The 20,195-nt window shown below is 47.9% G+C and overlaps 1 protein-coding gene across 8 annotated transcripts in view; it reads right to left on the bottom strand.

Annotated features, from left to right (window-relative positions):
* ppip5k1a (diphosphoinositol pentakisphosphate kinase 1a) overlaps window positions 1-20,195 on the bottom strand; it is a 144,333-nt gene that overhangs the window by 118,837 nt on the left and 5,301 nt on the right. For all 8 annotated transcript variants that reach the window (XM_072465791.1, XM_072465793.1, XM_072465792.1 and 5 more), the window contains exons 5-16: window positions 20,154-20,195; window positions 17,250-17,351; window positions 12,519-12,680; window positions 10,342-10,463; window positions 8,263-8,364; window positions 8,046-8,132; window positions 7,799-7,874; window positions 6,706-6,815; window positions 4,706-4,791; window positions 2,591-2,716; window positions 2,379-2,500; window positions 2,028-2,210 (exon numbers count right to left, since the gene is read on the bottom strand). The exon at window positions 20,154-20,195 is cut by the window's right edge and continues 113 nt beyond it. In XM_072465791.1, coding sequence (XP_072321892.1) covers window positions 2,028-2,210; window positions 2,379-2,500; window positions 2,591-2,716; window positions 4,706-4,791; window positions 6,706-6,815; window positions 7,799-7,874; window positions 8,046-8,132; window positions 8,263-8,364; window positions 10,342-10,463; window positions 12,519-12,680; window positions 17,250-17,351; window positions 20,154-20,195 — 1,320 coding nt within the window. The remainder of the gene's footprint in view (window positions 1-2,027; window positions 2,211-2,378; window positions 2,501-2,590; window positions 2,717-4,705; window positions 4,792-6,705; window positions 6,816-7,798; window positions 7,875-8,045; window positions 8,133-8,262; window positions 8,365-10,341; window positions 10,464-12,518; window positions 12,681-17,249; window positions 17,352-20,153) is intronic.

The raw sequence follows: 20,195 nt of genomic DNA, 5'->3' as shown, positions 1-20,195 counted from the left end.
TGCAAGAGCAGAGTCGGGGTGAACAGCTGCAAGAGCAGAGAGTCAGGGTGAACAGCTGCAAGAGCAGATAGTCAGAGTGAACAGCTGCAAGAGCAGAGAGTCAGAGTGAACAGCTGCAAGAGCACAGAGTCAACAGCTGCAAGAGCAGAGAGTCAGAGTGAACAGCTGCAAGAGCAGAGAGTCAGAGTGAACAGCTGCAAGAGCAGAGAGTCAGAGTGAACAGCTGCAAGAGCAGAGAGTCAGAGTGAACAGCTGCAAGAGCAGAGAGTCAGAGTGAACAGCTGCAAGAGCAGAGAGTCAGAGTGAACAGCTGCAAGAGCAGATAGTGAGAGTGAACAGCTGCAAGAGCACAGAGTCAACAGCTGCAAGAGCACAGAGTCAACAGCTGCAAGAGCAGAGAGTCAGAGTGAACAGCTGCAAGAGCAGAGTCAGGGTGAACAGCTGCAAGAGCAGAGAGTCAGAGTTAACAGCTGCAAGAGCAGAGTCGGGGTGAACAGCTGCAAGAGCAGAGAGTCAGGGTGAACAGCTGCAAGAGCAGATAGTCAGAGTGAACAGCTGCAAGAGCAGAGAGTCAGAGTGAACAGCTGCAAGAGCACAGAGTCAACAGCTGCAAGAGCACAGAGTCAACAGCTGCAAGAGCACAGAGTCAATAGCTGCAAGAGCAGAGAGTCAGAGTGAACAGCTGCAAGAGCAGAGAGTCAGAGTGAACAGCTGCAAGAGCAGAGAGTCAGAGTGAACAGCTGCAAGAGCAGAGAGTCAGAGTGAACAGCTGCAAGAGCAGAGAGTCAGAGTTAACAGCTGCAAGAGCAGAGTCGGGGTGAACAGCTGCAAGAGCAGAGAGTCAGGGTGAACAGCTGCAAGAGCAGATAGTCAGAGTGAACAGCTGCAAGAGCAGAGAGTCAGAGTGAACAGCTGCAAGAGCACAGAGTCAACAGCTGCAAGAGCACAGAGTCAACAGCTGCAAGAGCAGAGAGTCAGAGTGAACAGTTGCAAGAGCAGAGTCAGGGTGAACAGCTGCAAGAGCAGAGAGTCAGAGTGAACAGCTGCAAGAGCAGAGAGTCAAAGTGAACAGCTGCAAGAGCAGAGTCAGAGTGAACAGCTGCAAGAGCACAGAGTCAACAGCTGCAAGAGCACAGAGTCAACAGCTGCAAGAGCAGAGAGTCAGAGTGAACAGCTGCAAGAGCAGAGTCAGGGTGAACAGCTGCAAGAGCAGAGAGTCAGAGTGAACAGCTGCAAGAGCAGAGAGTCAGAGTGAACAGCTGCAAGAGCAGAGAGTCAGAGTCAACAGCTGCAAGAGCAGAGAGTCAGAGTCAACGGCTGCAAGAGCACAGAGTCAGAGTCAACAGCTGCAAGAGCACTGAGTCAACAGCTGCAAGAGTAGAGAGTCAGAGTGAACAGCTGCAAGAGCAGAGCGTAAGAGTTAACAGCTGCAAGAGCAGAGAGTCAGGGTGAACAGCTGCAAGAGCAGAGAGTCAGAGTGAACAGCTGCAAGAGCAGAGAGTCAGAGTGAACAGCTGCAAGAGCAGAGAGTCAGAGTGAACAGCTGCAGGAGCACAGAGTCAGAGTCAACAGCTGCAAGAGCACAAATTCAGAGTCAACAGCTGCAAGAGCACAGAGTCAACAGCTGCAAGAGCACAGAGTCAGAGTCAACAGCTGCAAGAGCACAGAGTCAACAGCTGCAAGAGCACAGAGTCAGAGTCAACAGCTGCAAGAGCACAGAGTCAACAGCTGCAAGAGCACAGAGTCAGAGTGAACAGCTGCAGGAGCACAGAGTCAGAGACCTTGAACAGCTGCAGGAGCTAGAGTTAGAGGCTTCATCTCGACTGCTTTGGCTCGGGCGTCCAGTTCCTTGTTTTCAGGGCCTTGTCCATGGTTGTGTTTACGGCCTTTGTAATGGAGTTATCTCCTGTGATGCCGCCATAATCAGAGTCTATCCTGCTCCTGGTCTCCTCCAGAGCAGAGGGCAGGGCTGGCTCTGCGGCGTGGAAAGCTAGCTTAAGTGTAGCATGTTTTCGTGTGTGACTGACCCGGTCGTAGTCCTCCTCAGTGAAGCCTCGGTCTCTCTGCAGGATCTCGTGCAGTCGAGCTTTGACTCGGTGCTGGCAGTCGCTCAGAGAGTCACAGTCATTGTCCAGAAGACCGTTCATGTTTGCACTCTTCACCATCTGCACCAGGATCGGAGTCAGCTCTCCCTCCAGAGCCAGCAAGCCCTGGAACACAGGAACCAGGTGTGAACCAGGTCTGAACCAGGTCTGAACCAGGTCTGAAGCAGGTGTGAACCAGGTCTGAACCAGGTCTGAACCAGGTCTGAACCAGGTCTGAACCAGGTCTGAACCAGGTCTGAACCAGGTCTGAACCAGGACTAGATCAGGTCTGACCTTGGCGAAGGCGGCCGCCGTCATCTGTACTCGTCCTTCGTCGGAGGCGTAGATCTTCAGGTCGTGTCTGTAAGTGCTGTGGAGGCGGAGCAAACCACAGCCAGGGAAACCAGCGTAATCTCCTGAGGCCAGACCAGAGCCAACACATGTCAAACACCTAAGAGGCTCAGGCCCTAATACACACTTGTGTCCTTATTCAAAGTACACAGTACCTTGTCCTCCAGGATACATGCAGCGAAAGGCTCGTCCCAGCTCCTCCGCCTGGACTCGACCTGCAGGAGTCAGCTCTCCTCCCCATTTCAGCACCAAGAGCAGCGACGGGCCCTCTCTACGAGAGTCTGAAACGTCACAAGGGTGAAACGTCACAAGTGTGAAATGACACGAGTGTGAAACACCCGAGTGTGAATCCTTACCAGTGTGAAACGACCCGAGTGTGAAACGACCCGAGTGTGAAACGACCCGAGTGAGAAACGACCCGAGTGTGAAACGACTCGTGTGAAACGTCACCAGTGTGAAACGACCTGAGTGTAAAATGACCCGAGTGAGAAACAACCCGAGTGTGAAACGACACGTGTGAAACGTCACCAGTGTGAAACGACCCGAGTGTAAAACGACCCGAGTGTGAAATGTCACCAGTGTGAAACGTCACCAGTGTGAAACGTCACCAGTGTGAAGCGACACGAGTGTGAAACGACCCGAGTGTGAATCCTTACCAGTGTGAAACGACCCGAGTGAAAAACGACCCGAGTGTGAAACGACACGTGTAAAACGTGACCAGTGTGAAACGACCTGAGTGTAAAACGACCCGAGTGTGAAATGTCACCAGTGTGAAACGTCACCAGTGTGAAACGTCACCAGTGTGAAGCGACACGAGTGTGAAACGACCCGAGTGTGAATCCTTACCAGTGTGAAACGACCCGAGTGTAAAACGACCCGAGTGTAAAACGACCCGAGTGTGAAATGTCACCAGTGTGAAACGTCACCAGTGTGAAACGTCACCAGTGTGAAGCGACACGAGTGTGAAATGACACGAGTGTGAAACGACACAAGTGTGAAACGACCTGAGTGTAAAACGACCCGAGTGTAAAAAGACCCGAGTGTGAAATGTCACCAGTGTGAAACGTCACCAGTGTGAAACGTCACCAGTGTGAAGCGACACGAGTGTGAAATGACACGAGTGTGAAACGACACAAGTGTGAAACGACCCGAGTGTAAAACGACCCGAGTGTAAAACGACCCGAGTGTGAAACGTCACCAGTGTGAAACTTCACCAGTGTGAAACGTCACCAGTGTGAAACGACCCGGGTGTGAAACGACCCGAGTGTGAAACGACTCGAGTGTGAAATGTCACGAGTGTGAAACGACACGAGTGTGAAACGACATGAGTGTGAAATGGCACGAGTGTGAATCGACCCGAGTGTAAATTGTCACCAGTGTGAAACGTCACTAGTGTGAAACGTCACCAGTGTGAAACGTCACCAGTGTGAAACGACCCGAGTGTGAAACGACCCGAGTGTGAAACGACCCGAGTGTGAAACGTCACCAGTGTGAAACGTCACCAGTGTGAAACGACCCGGGTGTGAAACGACCCGAGTGTGAATCGACCCGAGTGTAAATTGTCACCAGTGTGAAACGTCACTAGTGTGAAACGTCACCAGTGTGAAACGTCACCAGTGTGAAACGACCCGAGTGTGAAACGACCCGAGTGTGAAACGACCCGAGTGTGAAACGTCACCAGTGTGAAACGTCACCAGTGTGAAGCGACACAAGTGTGAAATGAAACGAGTGTGAAACGACACGAGTGTGAAACAACACAAGTGTGAAACAACCCGAATGTGAAACAACCCGAGTGTGAGACGACACGAGTGTGAAATGACCCAAGGGTGAAACGTCACGAGTGTGAAACGACCCGAGTGTGAAATGTCCCGAGTGTGAAACGTCACAAGTGTGAAACGTCACGAGTGTGAAATGTCCCGAGTGTGAAACGCCACAAGTGTGAAACGTCACGAGTGTGAAACCTCACCAGTGTGAAACGTCACCAATGTGAAACGACCAAAGTATGAAACGTCACTAGTGTGAAACGAGACGAGTGAGAAACTACCCGAGTGTGAAACGTCACCAATGTGAATCGACCCGAGTGTGAATTGTCACCGGTGTGAAACGTCACTAGTGTGAAACGTCACAAGTGTGAAACGACACGAGTGTGAAACGAAACAAGCGTGAAACGACAAGTGTGAAATTCGGATCGTCTACAGTCGTCTCAGTGGCTTCAGTCGTTTCAGTGGCTTCAGTCGTTTCAGTGGCTTCAGTCGTTTCAGTGGCTTCACCTTCCTCCTCGCTGGACGTCTTGGGTTGACCGTGAGGCAGGTACGTCAGCTGCACTTTCCTGTTGATGCCAGAGAAGTGGCCGTACCTGCAACAACAAATACTTGATCTGTACACAACTGTTTACTGCAAATACTTGACCTGTACACAACCGTTTACTGCAAATACTTGATCTGTACACAACCGTTTACTGCAAATACTTGGTCTGTACACAACCGTTTACTGCAAATACTTGACCTGTACACAACCGTTTACTGCAAATACTTGACCTGTACACAACTGTTTACTGCAAATACTTGACCTGTACACAACTGTTTACTGCAAATACTTGATCTGTACACAACCGTTTACTGCAAATACTTGACCTGTACACAACCGTTTACTGCAAATACTTGATCTGTACACAACCGTTTACTGCAAATACTTGGTCTGTACACAACCGTTTACTGCAAATACTTGACCTGTACACAACCGTTTACTGCAAATACTTGACCTGTACACAACTGTTTACTGCAAATACTTGACCTGTACACAACTGTTTACTGCAAATACTTGATCTGTACACAACCGTTTACTGCAAATACTTGACTTGTACACAACCGTTTACTGCAAATACTTGATCTGTACACAACCGTTTACTGCAAATACTTGACCTGTACACAACCGTTTACTGCAAATACTTGATCTGTACACAACCGTTTACTGCAAATACTTGGTCTGTACACAACCGTTTACTGCAAATACTTGACCTGTACACAACCGTTTACTGCAAATACTTGACCTGTACACAACTGTTTACTGCAAATACTTGACCTGTACACAACTGTTTACTGCAAATACTTGACCTGTACACAACTGTTTACTGCAAATACTTGATCTGTACACAACCGTTTACTGCAAATACTTGACCTGTACACAACTGTTTACTGCAAATACTTGACCTGTACACAACCGTTTACTGCAAATACTTGATCTGTACACAACTGTTTACTGCAAATACTTGACTTGTACACAACCGTTTACTGCAAATACTTGACCTGTACACAACCGTTTACTGCAAATACTTGATCTGTACACAACTGTTTACTGCAAATACTTGACCTGTACACAACCGTTTACTGCAAATACTTGACCTGTACACAACCGTTTACTGCAAATACTTGATCTGTACACAACTGTTTACTGCAAATACTTGACCTGTACACAACCGTTTACTGCAAATACTTGACCTGTACACAACTGTTTACTGCAAATACTTGATCTGTACACAACCGTTTACTGCAAATACTTGACTTGTACACAACCGTTTACTGCAAATACTTGGTCTGTACACAACCGTTTACTGCAAATACTTGACCTGTACACAACCGTTTACTGCAAATACTTGATCTGTACACAACTGTTTACTGCAAATACTTGACCTGTACACAACCGTTTACTGCAAATACTTGACCTGTACACAACTGTTTACTGCAAATACTTGATCTGTACACAACTGTTTACTGCAAATACTTGACCTGTACACAACTGTTTACTGCAAATACTTGACCTGTACACAACTGTTTACTGCAAATACTTGACCTGTACACAACTGTTTACTGCAAATACTTGACCTGTACACAACCGTTTACTGCAAATACTTGATCTGTACACAACCGTTTACTGCAAATACTTGACTTGTACACAACCGTTTACTGCAAATACTTGATCTGTACACAATCGTTTACTGCAAATACTTGACCTGTACACAACTGTTTACTGCAAATACTTGATCTGTACACAACTGTTTACTGCAAATACTTGACCTGTACACAACTGTTTACTGCAAATACTTGACCTGTACACAACCGTTTACTGCAAATACTTGATCTGTACACAACTGTTTACTGCAAATACTTGACCTGTACACAACTGTTTACTGCAAATACTTGACCTGTACACAACTGTTTACTGCAAATACTTGACCTGTACACAACTGTTTACTGCAAATACTTATACACACATTTCCAGCACAGTTTTGAGCTGCTCCAGTTTGGACTTCTTCTCTTCGATCTCACAGTCGACCAGAGCGCCGAGGTCAGCAAGAAGCTGCCTCGTGATGTCCAGCACCTCCTGCAGGAGCGGAGAGGAACAGCACGTGAGAACATGTGAGAACAGAGAGAGAACATGTGAGAACAGAGAGAGAACATGTGAGAACAGAGAGAGAACAGAGAGAGAACATGTGAGAACAGAGGGAGAACATGTGAGAACAGAGGGAGAACATGTGAGAACAGAGAGAGAACATGTGAGAACAGAGAGAGAACAGAGAGAGAACATGTGAGAACAGAGAGAGAACATGTGAGAACAGAGAGAGAACAGAGAGAGAACATGTGAGAACAGAGAGAGAACAGAGAGAGAACATGTGAGAACAGAGAGAGAACATGTGAGAACAGAGAGAGAACAGAGAGAGAACATGTGAGAACAGAGAGAGAACATGTGAGAACAGAGAGAGAACAGAGAGAGAACATGTGAGAACAGAGAGAGAACATGTGAGAACAGAGAGAGAACATGTGAGAACAGAGAGAGAACATGTGAGAACAGAGAGAGAACAGAGAGAGAACATGTGAGAACAGAGAGAGAACATGTGAGAACAGAGAGAGAACATGTGAGAACAGAGAGAGAACATGTGAGAACAGAGAGAGAACATGTGAGAACAGAGAGAGAACATGTGAGAACAGAGAGAGAACAGAGAGAGAACATGTGAGAACAGAGAGAGAACAGAGAGAGAACATGTGAGAACAGAGAGAGAACATGTGAGAACAGAGAGAGAACAGAGAGAGAACATGTGAGAACAGAGAGAGAACATGTGAGAACAGAGAGAGAACATGTCAGAGAGAGAACATGTGAGAACAGAGAGAGAACATGTGAGAACAGAGAGAGAACAGAGAGAGAACATGTGAGAACAGAGAGAGAACATGTGAGAACAGAGAGAGAACATGTGAGAACAGAGAGAGAACAGAGAGAGAACATGTGAGAACAGAGAGAGAACATGTGAGAACAGAGAGAGAACATGTGAGAACAGAGAGAGAACATGTGAGAACAGAGAGAGAACAAACCTGCAGCTGTTTGGGTTTCTTCAGCTTCAGTTTCCCTGTTTTATCTCCACCATATTTATCAAAGAGCTCGAAGAACCTGAAACACCAACATCAGCTTAAGTCCAGAGTCCAGACCAGAGTCCAGACCAGGACCAGAGTCCGGACCAGGGTCCGGACCAGAGTCCGGACCCTGGTCCGGACCAGAGTCCGGACCAGGGTCCGGACCAGAGTCCAGACCAGAGTCCAGACCAGGGTCCTTGTTACGTACATGGGGTTCCGGACCTCCATCTTCATCTTCTGTTTGGGCGTTCGATCTCCATGACGAATCACAGCGATCACACACCTCAGCTCCATCCTGAAACACACAGGGTTTAGTCCTGGTTTAGGCCTGGTTTAGGCCTGGTTTAGTCCTGGTCCTGGTCTGGTCCTGGTCCAGGTCCTGGTCTGGTCCTGGTCCTGGTCTTGGTCCTGGTCCTGGTCCTCACATGGTTCCAGAGGTGGTTGGCACTATGGGGATGTCCTCAGCCTCTGTGGGGATGGACCACGGGATCTGGAACTGAGGGGCCAGTTCTCGCATCACCAGGTTCCTGTGGAGAACTCTAACTTAAGAGTCTGAGCACACACTCAGGTTAACTCTAACTCTAACATGAAGCTATTGCCACAGAAACAAACTGGAAATGCAATAATTTGACAAAACAACTACAACTTGAACATTTTATCCAAACATAAGTTACTATTTACTGCACGATTATTCCCCAGTTTATGTTCTAATAATGTTCTTTAATTTACACAAAATTATGAGTAAAAAGGAAATAAAATAAAATATAGCCGCAAGCGGCAATGATCGGCCCTCGCCACACCGCCGCCGCCACGCCGCAAGAGGAGGGGGCGTGGCTAACGCGCCCCAATTGTCCTTTTATTACATCTACTGCTGAATCTGTGACGCTGTCACATCTTCTCCCCTTTGTTTTACATCAAAAAGACATTTTATTTTGAATTCTTGGCAAAATGTGCAGCTTTGCCGCACAGACACCGTGACTCTTTGAATGAAAATGTGAATAACTTTTGATGGTCCTGAAGATGAGTCTCACCAAATTTCAGGTTAATAGGGCAAACGCCCTGAGGGGGAGGAGTTTGTGAAAGTCTAAAGTGTAAACATGTTCTGGCGATTTCCCCATTGGAATAACATGGGAGGTTTCGGTCATCGCTACGGCAACGACATAACAATTATGAATCATTTAACCTCCATATAAAATCTGTAGGGGGCGCTGTGGCGCCAAATTAATTAATTTCACTTCAAGTAGGTTTAGGGCAAAGAGTTTAACAACTGATTTTAATTTGACGCAATTCGGACTTTATCTGTGCAAACGGCAGAAATGTTACATTTGGGAGATTTCTGAAATTCTAGCTACAGTTTGTGGCTTCGCCCAAACCCACAGAAACTGTGACAGGGTCAAAGTCATTTAAATAACTTTTCATGTCCCACTCCTCATTTCACCAAATTTCAGCTTTTTAGAGCCAACGCCCTGAGGGGGAGGAGTTTGTGAAAGTACAACGTATGGAAAAACTCCCGAGTCATGCTTAGCCATTTTTGAACCAATATGGCCGACATTTGGTTGGGCGGACGGCGTTGCCGTAATAATATTTTTTACTTCTCTTGTCGCCATCTACCTCTGCGCCAAATTTCATGATTCTACCATCAGATTTTTTTTGGGTCAAGTCCAATCTCTCAATGCATTTTTGGTACATTTGGGGGCGCTGACGAGCCAATATTTAAAATTTTAGAAAAGGGAAATAGCCAGAATGTAGAGAGGCACGATCTTTAGAGGTGTGAACATTTTTGTGACTTTTCGTCAATGTCACTGGGTGAAAAATAGGGGGCGTGTCCCGAGAAGAAGAAGAAGAAGAAGAAGAAGAATATTCCGATGCGAAAACAATGTTTCCTATTTTTCAAATATCATAAACTATACATTTTCGGAAAGCGCTCGCGCTTTCCTACCTCATGGTGTGGGTCCCTGGTCACTGACGGGTACTTTCGTTAATTTTGAGTGGGCTCCGCCCACTTTGTGTTTTTGGCCCCGTATACAGTAATAATGTTCAATTTTTGCATTACATGTTTATATGAACAGAACATGCAAGAGATGGAACGTATTCGTGAGCTACTTAGCGCAAACGAGTGCTTTACGTCATCCCAATGTAAAGTGCTCGTTTAGTGCGCACTTTTGCACGGGCTTCGCCCGTTTACAACGGTAATGTTCCATTTTCCTACTACTAATTAGTATGCACGGGGCGTGCGTGAGTGAAGGAGTGCGTTAGTGAGTGTTTGGAAGTGGGCGAGCGCTTCGCGCTCGATTTCATGCGCACGACGAGCGCACTTTCGCAGCCTTACGGGACTTATAGGCCTCTCACCAGCTTGTGGCGCTCGGGCCTAATTAATGGCATTTTCATTTAGGCTCCGCCCCACAGCAGGCCCCGCTCTACAGCAGGCTCCGCCCCACAGCAGGCCCCACTCTACAGCAGGCTCCGCCCCACAGCAGGCTCCGCCCCACAGCAGCAGTGTGTACCCCAGGATCTTGGCGCAGTCGTCGTAGTACTTCATGGAGTTCTTGACAAAGCTGAAGCCGTTGACGTCGCAGACGTAGGAGTGACCGCTCGCCCGCAGCAGGTCAAAGCCACACACCGTTTGCTGAAACACAAAGAGCAATCGAACTTCAGAAGGAGAAAAACATCACTCAAGAAAATCATCATTCAAAAGTCATTCTCAATCTGTGGACCTGGTCTAAGCTTTGAAGCCCCGCCCTCAGGGAGGAGCTAGCTGATAATAGCCTGTTTATCTATTTGTTTACACCGTTTCATCTTAAACTAATCTTCAGTCCTGTAATGGGCTATTCCATATATGTATAACATGTATATAACATATATAACATGTATATAACATATATAACATGCATATTACATATATAACATGTATATAACATATACAACATGTATATTACATATATAACATGTATATTACATATATAACATGTATATAACATATATAACATGTATATAACATATATCACATGTATATTACATATAACATGTATAACATGTATATAACATGTATAACATGTATATTATATATAACATGTATATAACATGTATATAACATGTATATAACATGTATAACATGTATATTATATATAACATATATATTACATATATAACATGTATATAACATATATAACATGTGTATTACATATATAACATGTATATTACATATATAACATGTATATAACATATATAACATGTATATTACATATATAACATGTATATAACATATATAACATGTGTATAACATATATAACATGTGTATTACATATATAACATGTGTATAACATATATAACATTTGTATAACATATGTAACATGTGTATTACAGATATAACATGTATATTACATATATAACATGTATATAACATATATAACATGTGTATAACATATGTAACATGTGTATTACATATATAACATGTATATTACATATATAACATGTATATAACATATATAACATGTGTATAACATATGTAACATGTGTATTACATATATAACATGTATATAACATATATAACATGCATATTACATATATAACATGTATATAACATATACAACATGTATATTACATATATAACATGTATATTACATATATAACATGTATATAACATATATAACATGTATATAACATATATCACATGTATATTACATATAACATGTATAACATGTATATAACATGTATAACATGTATATTATATATAACATGTATATAACATGTATATAACATGTATATAACATGTGTATTACATATATAACATGTATATTATATATAACATATATATTACATATATAACATGTATATAACATATATAACATGTGTATTACATATATAACATGTATATTACATATATAACATGTATATAACATATATAACATGTATATTACATATATAACATGTATATAACATATATAACATGTGTATAACATATATAACATGTGTATTACATATATAACATGTGTATAACATATATAACATTTGTATAACATATGTAACATGTGTATTACATATATAACATGTATATTACATATATAACATGTATATAACATATATAACATGTGTATAACATATGTAACATGTGTATTACATATATAACATGTATATAACATATATAACATGTGTATAACATATGTAACATGTGTATTACATATATAACATGTATATAACATATATAACATGTGTATAACATATGTAACATGTGTATTACATATATAACATGTATATAACATATATAACATGTGTATAACATATGTAACATGTGTATTACATATATAACATGTATATAACATATATACATGTGTATAACATATGTAACATGTGTATTACATATATAACATGTATATAACATATATAACATGTGTATTACATATATAACATGTATATAACATGTATAACATATGTAACATGTGTATTACATATATAACATGTATATAACATATGTAACATGTGTATAACATATGTAACATGTGTATTACATATATAACATGTATATTACATATATAACATGTATATAACATATATAACATGTGTATAACATATGTAACATGTGTATTACATATATAACATGTATATAACATATATACATGTGTATAACATATGTAACATGTGTATTACATATATAACATGTATATTACATGTGTGGCGGCCTCACCTTGAAGGCGAGGCAGACCTTTCGGGCGACCAGCTTCTCCATGGCCGACAGCATGACCGGGTATCGCACCTCTTTGCCCTCGCTGTCCCGCTCCACCTTCCCGTCCAGAGCTGGAGACTTACGAGCTTCAGCATGAGCATAGTCTGGTCCTACTGTGTACACCTGAAACACCAGGAGAACCAAAGCATGAGCACCAGGAGAACCACAGCATGAGCATCTTCACCAAAGCATGAGCACCTTCACCACAGCACGAGGACCTTCACCACAGCATGAGCACCTTCACCACAGCACGAGCACCTTCACCACAGCACGAGCACCTTCACCACAGCACGAGCACCTTCACCACAGCACGAGCACCTTCACCACAGCATGAGGACCTTCACCACAGCATGAGCACCTTCACCACAGCACGAGCACCTTCACCACAGCATGAGGACCTTAACAATGCATGAGGACCTTCACCACAGCATGAGCACCTTCACCACAGCATGAGGACCTTAACAATGCATGAGGACCTTCACCACAGCATGAGCACCTTCACCACAGCATGAGGACCTTCACCACAGCATGAGGACCTTAACAATGCATGAGGACCTTCACCACAGCATGAGCACCTTCACCACAGCACGAGCACCTTCACCACAGCATGAGGACCTTAACCATGCATGAGGACCTTCACCACAGCATGAGGACCTTCACCACAGCATGAGTACCTTCACCACAGCATGAGCACCTTCACCACAGCATGAGGACCTTCACCACAGCATGAGGACCTTAATGCATGAGGACCTTCACCACAGCATGAGCACCTTCACCACAGCATGAGCACCTTCACCACAGCACGAGCACCTTCACCACAGCATGAGCACCTTCACCACAGCATGAGGACCTTCACCACAGCATGAGCACCTTCACCACAGCACGAGCACCTTCACCACAGCACGAGCACCTTCACCACAGCACGAGCACCTTCACCACAGCACGAGCACCTTCACCACAGCATGAGCACCTTCACCACAGCACGAGCACCTTCACCACAGCATGAGCACCTTCACCACAGCATGAGCACCTTCACCACAGCATGAGGACCTTAACAATGCATGAGGACCTTCACCACAGCATGAGCACCTTCACCACAGCATGAGCACCTTCACCACAGCATGAGGACCTTCACCACAGCACGAGGACCTTCACCACAGCACGGGCACCTTCACCACAGCATGAGGACCTTCACCACAGCATGAGGACCTTAACCATGCATGAGCACCTTCACCACAGAATGAGGACCTTCACCACAGCATGAGGACCTTAAACATGCATGAGCACCTTCACCACAGCATGAGCACCTTCACCACAGCATGAGGACCTTCACCACAGCACGAGGACCTTCACCACAGCACGAGCACCTTCACCACAGCACGAGCACCTTCACCACAGCATGAGCACCTTCACCACAGCACGAGGACCTTCACCACAGCATGAGCACCTTCACCACAGCATGAGCACCTTCACCACAGCACAAGGACCTTCACCACAGCATGAGGACCTTAACCATGCATGAGCACCTTCACCACAGCATGAGGACCTTCACCACAGCATGAGGACCTTAACCATGCATGAGCACCTTCACCACAGCATGAGCACCTTCACCACAGCATGAGGACCTTCACCACAGCACGAGCACCTTCACCACAGCATGAGCACCTTCACCACAGCATGAGCACCTTCACCACAGCATGAGGACCTTAACAATGCATGAGGACCTTCACCACAGCATGAGCACCTTCACCACAGCACGAGCACCTTCACCACAGCATGAGGACCTTAACCATGCATGAGCACATTCACCACAGCATGAGGACCTTCACCACAGCATGAGCACCTTCACCACAGCATGAGGACCTTCACCACAGCATGATCACCTTCACCACAGCACGAGCACCTTCACCACAGCACGAGCACCTTCACCACAGCACGAGCACCTTCACCACAGCACGAGCACCTTCACCACAGCATGAGGACCTTCACCACAGCACGAGCACCTTCACCACAGCACGAGCACCTTCACCACAGCACGAGCACCTTCACCACAGCATGAGGACCTTCACCACAGCACGAGCACCTTCACCACAGCATGAGCACCTTCACCACAGCATGAGCACCTTCACCACAGCATGAGGACCTTAACAATGCATGAGGACCTTCACCACAGCATGAGGACCTTCACCACAGCATGTGCACCTTCACCACAGCATGAGGACCTTCACCACAGCATGAGGACCTTGACAATGCATGAGGACCTTCACCACAGCATGAGCACCTTCACCACAGCATGAGCACCTTCACCACAGCACGAGCACCTTCACCACAGCACGAGCACCTTCACCACAGCATGAGCACCTTCACCACAGCACGAGCACCTTCACCACAGCATGAGCACCTTCACCACAGCACGAGCACCTTCACCACAGCATGAGCACCTTCACCACAGCATGAGGACCTTCACCACAGCATGAGGACCTTAAACATGCATGAGCACCTTCACCACAGCATGAGCACCTTCACCACAGCATGAGGACCTTCACCACAGCATGAGGACCTTCACCACAGCATGAGCACCTTCACCACAGCACGAGGACCTTCACCACAGCATGAGCACCTTCACCACAGCATGAGGACCTTAACCATGCATGAGCACCTTCACCACAGCATGAGCACCTTCACCACAGCATGAGCACCTTCACCACAGCATGAGCACCTTCACCACAGCACGAGCACCTTCACCACAGCACGAGCACCTTCACCACAGCATGAGCACCTACAGCACGAGCACCTTCACCACAGCATGAGCACCTTCACCACAGCATGAGCACCTTCACCACAGCATGAGCACCTTCACCACAGCACGAGCACCTTCACCACAGCATGAGCACCTACAGCACGAGCACCTTCACCACAGCATGAGCACCTTCACCACAGCATGAGCACCTTCACCACAGCATGAGCACCTTCACCACAGCACGAGCACCTTCACCACAGCACGAGCACCTTCACCACAGCATGAGCACCTTCACCACAGCACGAGCACCTTCACCACAGCACGAGCACCTTCACCACAGCACGAGCACCTTCACCACAGCATGAGCACCTTCACCACAGCACGAGCACCTTCACCACAGCACGAGCACCTTCACCACAGCACGAGCACCTTCACCACAGCACGAGCACCTTCACCACAGCATGAGCACCTTCACCACAGCATGAGCACCTTCACCACAGCACGAGGACCTTCACCACAGCATGAGGACCTTAACCATGCATGAGCACCTTCACCACAGCATGAGGACCTTCACCGCAGCATGAGTACCTTCACCACAGCATGAGGACCTTCACCACAGCATGAGGACCTTCACCACAGCACGAGCACCTTCACCACAGCACGAGCACCTTCACCACAGCACGAGCACCTTCACCACAGCACGAGCACCTTCACCACAGCACGAGCACCTTCACCACAGCAGGAGCACCTTCACCACAGCACGAGCACCTTCACCACAGCATGAGGACCTTCACCACAGCATGAGGACCTTCACCACAGCATGAGCACCTTCACCACAGCATGAGCACCTTCACCACAGCATGAGGACCTTCACCACAGCATGAGCACCTTCACCACAGCTGAGCACCTTCACCACAGCATGAGCACCTTCACCACAGCATGAGCACCTTCACCACAGCATGAGCACCTTCACCACAGCACGAGCACCTTCACCACAGCATGAGCACCTTCACCACAGCACGAGCACCTTCACCACAGCACGAGCACCTTCACCACAGCACGAGCACCTTCACCACAGCATGAGCACCTTCACCACAGCATGAGCACCTTCACCACAGCATGAGCACCTTCACCACAGCATGAGGACCTTCACCACAGCATGAGCACCTTCACCACAGCTGAGCACCTTCACCACAGCATGAGGACCTTCACCACAGCATGAGCACCTTCACCACAGCACGAGCACCTTCACCACAGCACGAGCACCTTCACCACAGCACGAGCACCTTCACCACAGCACGAGCACCTTCACCACAGCACGAGCACCTTCACCACAGCATGAGCACCTTCACCACAGCATGAGCACCTTCACCACAGCACGAGCACCTTCACCACAGCATGAGCACCTTCACCACAGCACGAGCACCTTCACCACAGCATGAGGACCTTCACCACAGCATGAGGACCTTCACCACAGCATGAGCACCTTCACCACAGCATGAGCACCTTCACCACAGCATGAGCACCTTCACCACAGCATGAGCACCTTCACCACAGCATGAGGACCTTCACCACAGCATGAGCACCTTCACCACAGCTGAGCACCTTCACCACAGCATGAGGACCTTCACCACAGCATGAGCACCTTCACCACAGCACGAGCACCTTCACCACAGCACGAGCACCTTCACCACAGCACGAGCACCTTCACCACAGCATGAGCACCTTCACCACAGCATGAGCACCTTCACCACAGCACGAGCACCTTCACCACAGCATGAGCACCTTCACCACAGCACGAGCACCTTCACCACAGCATGAGCACCTTCACCACAGCATGAGCACCTTCACCACAGCATGAGCACCTTCACCACAGCATGAGCACCTCTCATTTAAGTTTTATCACATTTGGACCATGTGACCACAGAGTTATTGATGGTATTAGACTTGACCTTGACGTCGGTTCCGTCCGTGGGCATGAACTCTTCATAGATGTACGAGCCCGTTTTCCTCACGCTGCTCTCAGGAGAGTACACACTGCTGCGACTGCCGATCTGGAACAGAGGAGCAGCGGAACGTCAGGGGAACGTCAGGGGAACGTCTGAGGAACGTCAGGGGAACGTCAGGGAAACGTCTGAGGAACGTCTGAGGAACGTCTGAGGAACGTCAGGGGAATGTCAGGGGAACGTCTGAGGAACGTCTGAAGAACGTCAGGGGAACGTCAGAGGAACGTCTGAGGAACGTCAGAGGAACGTCAGGGGAACGTCAGGGGAACGTCTGAGGAACGTCAGGGGAACGTCAGAGGAACGTCTGAGGAACGTCAGAGGAACGTCAGAGGAACGTCTGAGGACCGTCAGGGGAACGTCAGGGGAACGTCAGAGGAACGTCTGAGGACCGTCAGGGGAACGTCAGAGGAACGTCAGGGGAACGTCAGAGGAACGTCTGAGGAACGTCAGGGGAACGTCAGAGGAACGTCTGAGGAACGTTAGAGGAACGTCAGGGGAACGTCAGGGGAACGTCAGGGGAACGTCAGAGGAACGTCTGAGGAACGTCAGAGGAACGTCAGAGGAACGTCTGAGGACCGTCAGGGGAACGTCAGAGGAACGTCAGAGGAACATCAGGAGCATCAGAAGAATGTCTGTGGAACGTCAGAGGAACATCAGGAGCGTCAGAAGAACGTCTGAGGAACGTCAGGGGAACATCAGGGGAATGTCAGAGGAACGTCAGTGGAACGTCAGGGGAACGTCAGGGGAACGTCAGGGGAACGTCAGGGGAACGTCAGGGGAACATCAGAGGAACGTCAGAGGAACATCAGGAGCGTCAGAAGAACGTCTGAGGAACGTCAGGGGAACATCAGGAGCGTCAGAGGAACGTCAGTGGAACGTTAGGGGAACGTCAGAGGAACGTCAGGGGAACGTCAGGGGAACATCAAGAGCGTCTGAGGAACGTCACAGGAACGTCTGAGGACCGTCAGGGGAACGTCAGAGGAACGTCAGAGGAACATCAGGAGCATCAGAAGAATGTCTGAGGAACGTCAGAGGAACATCAGGAGCGTCAGAAGAACGTCTGAGGAACGTCAGGGGAACATCAGGGGAATGTCAGAGGAACGTCAGTGGAACCTCAGGGGAACGTCAGGGGAACGTCAGGGGAACGTCAGGGGAACGTCAGGGGAACATCAGAGGAACGTCAGAGGAACATCAGGAGCGTCAGAAGAACGTCTGAGGAACGTCAGGGGAACATCAGGAGCGTCAGAGGAACGTCAGTGGAACGTTAGGGGAACGTCAGAGGAACGTCAGGGGAACGTCAGGGGAACATCAAGAGCGTCTGAGGAACGTCACAGGAACGTCTGAGGAACGTCAGGGGAACGTCAGGGGAACGTCAGAGGAATGTCAGTGGAACGTCAGAGAAACGTCAGAGAAACATCAGGGGAATATCAGGGGAACGTCAGGGGAACGTCTGAGGAACGTCAGGGGAACGTCTGAGGAACGTCTGAGGAACGTCAGGGGAATGTCAGGGGATCGTCAGGGGAACGTCTGAGGAACGTCTGAGGAACGTCAGAGGAACGTCAGGGGAACGTCAGGGGAATGTCAGAGGAACATCAGGAGCGTCAGAGGAACGTCAGGGGAACGTCAGGGGAACGTCTGAGGAACGTCTGAGGAACGTCAGGGGAACGTCAGAGGAACGTCAGAGGAACGTCTGAGGACCGTCAGGGGAACGTCAGAGGAACGTCTGAGGACCGTCAGGGGAACGTCAGAGGAACGTCAGGGGAACGTCAGAGGAACGTCAGAGGAACGTCTGAGGAACGTCAGGGGAACGTCAGGGGAACGTCAGGGGAACGTCAGAGGAACATCAGGAGCGTCAGAAGAATGTCTGAGGAACGTCAGAGGAACATCAGGAGCGTCAGAAGAACGTCTGAGGAACGTCAGGGGAACATCAGGGGAACGTCAGAGGAACGTCAGGGGAACGTCAGAGGAACGTCAGGGGAACGTCAGGAGAACATCAAGAGCGTCTGAGGAACGTCACAGGAACGTCTGAGGAACGTCAGGGGAACGTCAGGGGAACGTCAGAGGAATGTCAGTGGAACGTCAGAGAAACATCAGGGGAATGTCAGGGGAACGTCAGGGGAACGTCTGAGGAACGTCAGGGGAACGTCTGAGGAACGTCAGGGGAATGTCAGGGGAACGTCTGAGGAACGTCTGAGGAACGTCAGGGGAACGTCAGAGGAACGTCTGAGGAACGTCAGGGGAACGTCAGGGGAATGTCAGAGGAACATCAGGAGCGTCAGAGGAACGTCAGGGGAACGTCAGGGGAACGTCTGAGGAACGTCTGAGGAACGTCAGAGGAACGTCTGAGGAACGTCAGAGGAACGTCAGAGGAACGTCTGAGGACCGTCAGGGGAACGTCAGGGGAACGTCAGAGGAACGTCAGGGGAACATCATGAGCGTCAGAAGAATGTCTGAGGAACGTCAGAGGAACATCAGGAGCGTCAGAAGAACGTCTGAGGAACGTCAGGGGAACATCAGGAGCGTCAGAGGAACGTCAGTGGAACGTTAGGGGAACGTCAGAGGAACGTCAGGGGAACATCAGGAGCGTCAGAGGAACGTCAGGGGAACATCAGGAGCGTCAGAGGAACGTCAGTGGAACGTCAGAGGAAAATCAGGGGAACGTCAGAGGAAAATCAGGGGAACGTCAGAGGAACATCAGAGGAACATCAGGGGAACGTCAGAGGAACATCAGAGGAACATCAGGGGAACGTCAGAGGAACATCAGAGGAACATCAGAGGAACGTCTGAGGAAAGTCAGGGGAACGTCAGGGGAGAAAAAGAAGAGGAGGAGCATTAGGAGTGGAGCAGAACCTTCCTGAAGAGCCTCTGACTGCCGCCTCCTGCTGACGTCGG

Source organism: Eucyclogobius newberryi, unplaced genomic scaffold, assembly GCF_026437365.1.
Source record: "Eucyclogobius newberryi isolate DKJ021-1_F unplaced genomic scaffold, fEucNew1.0.hap1 SCAF_5, whole genome shotgun sequence".
Lineage (NCBI taxonomy): Eukaryota > Metazoa > Chordata > Actinopteri > Gobiiformes > Gobiidae > Eucyclogobius > Eucyclogobius newberryi.
The sequence above is the reverse complement of the archived record's forward strand: the minus strand, read 5'-3'. Positions and strand labels throughout refer to the sequence as shown.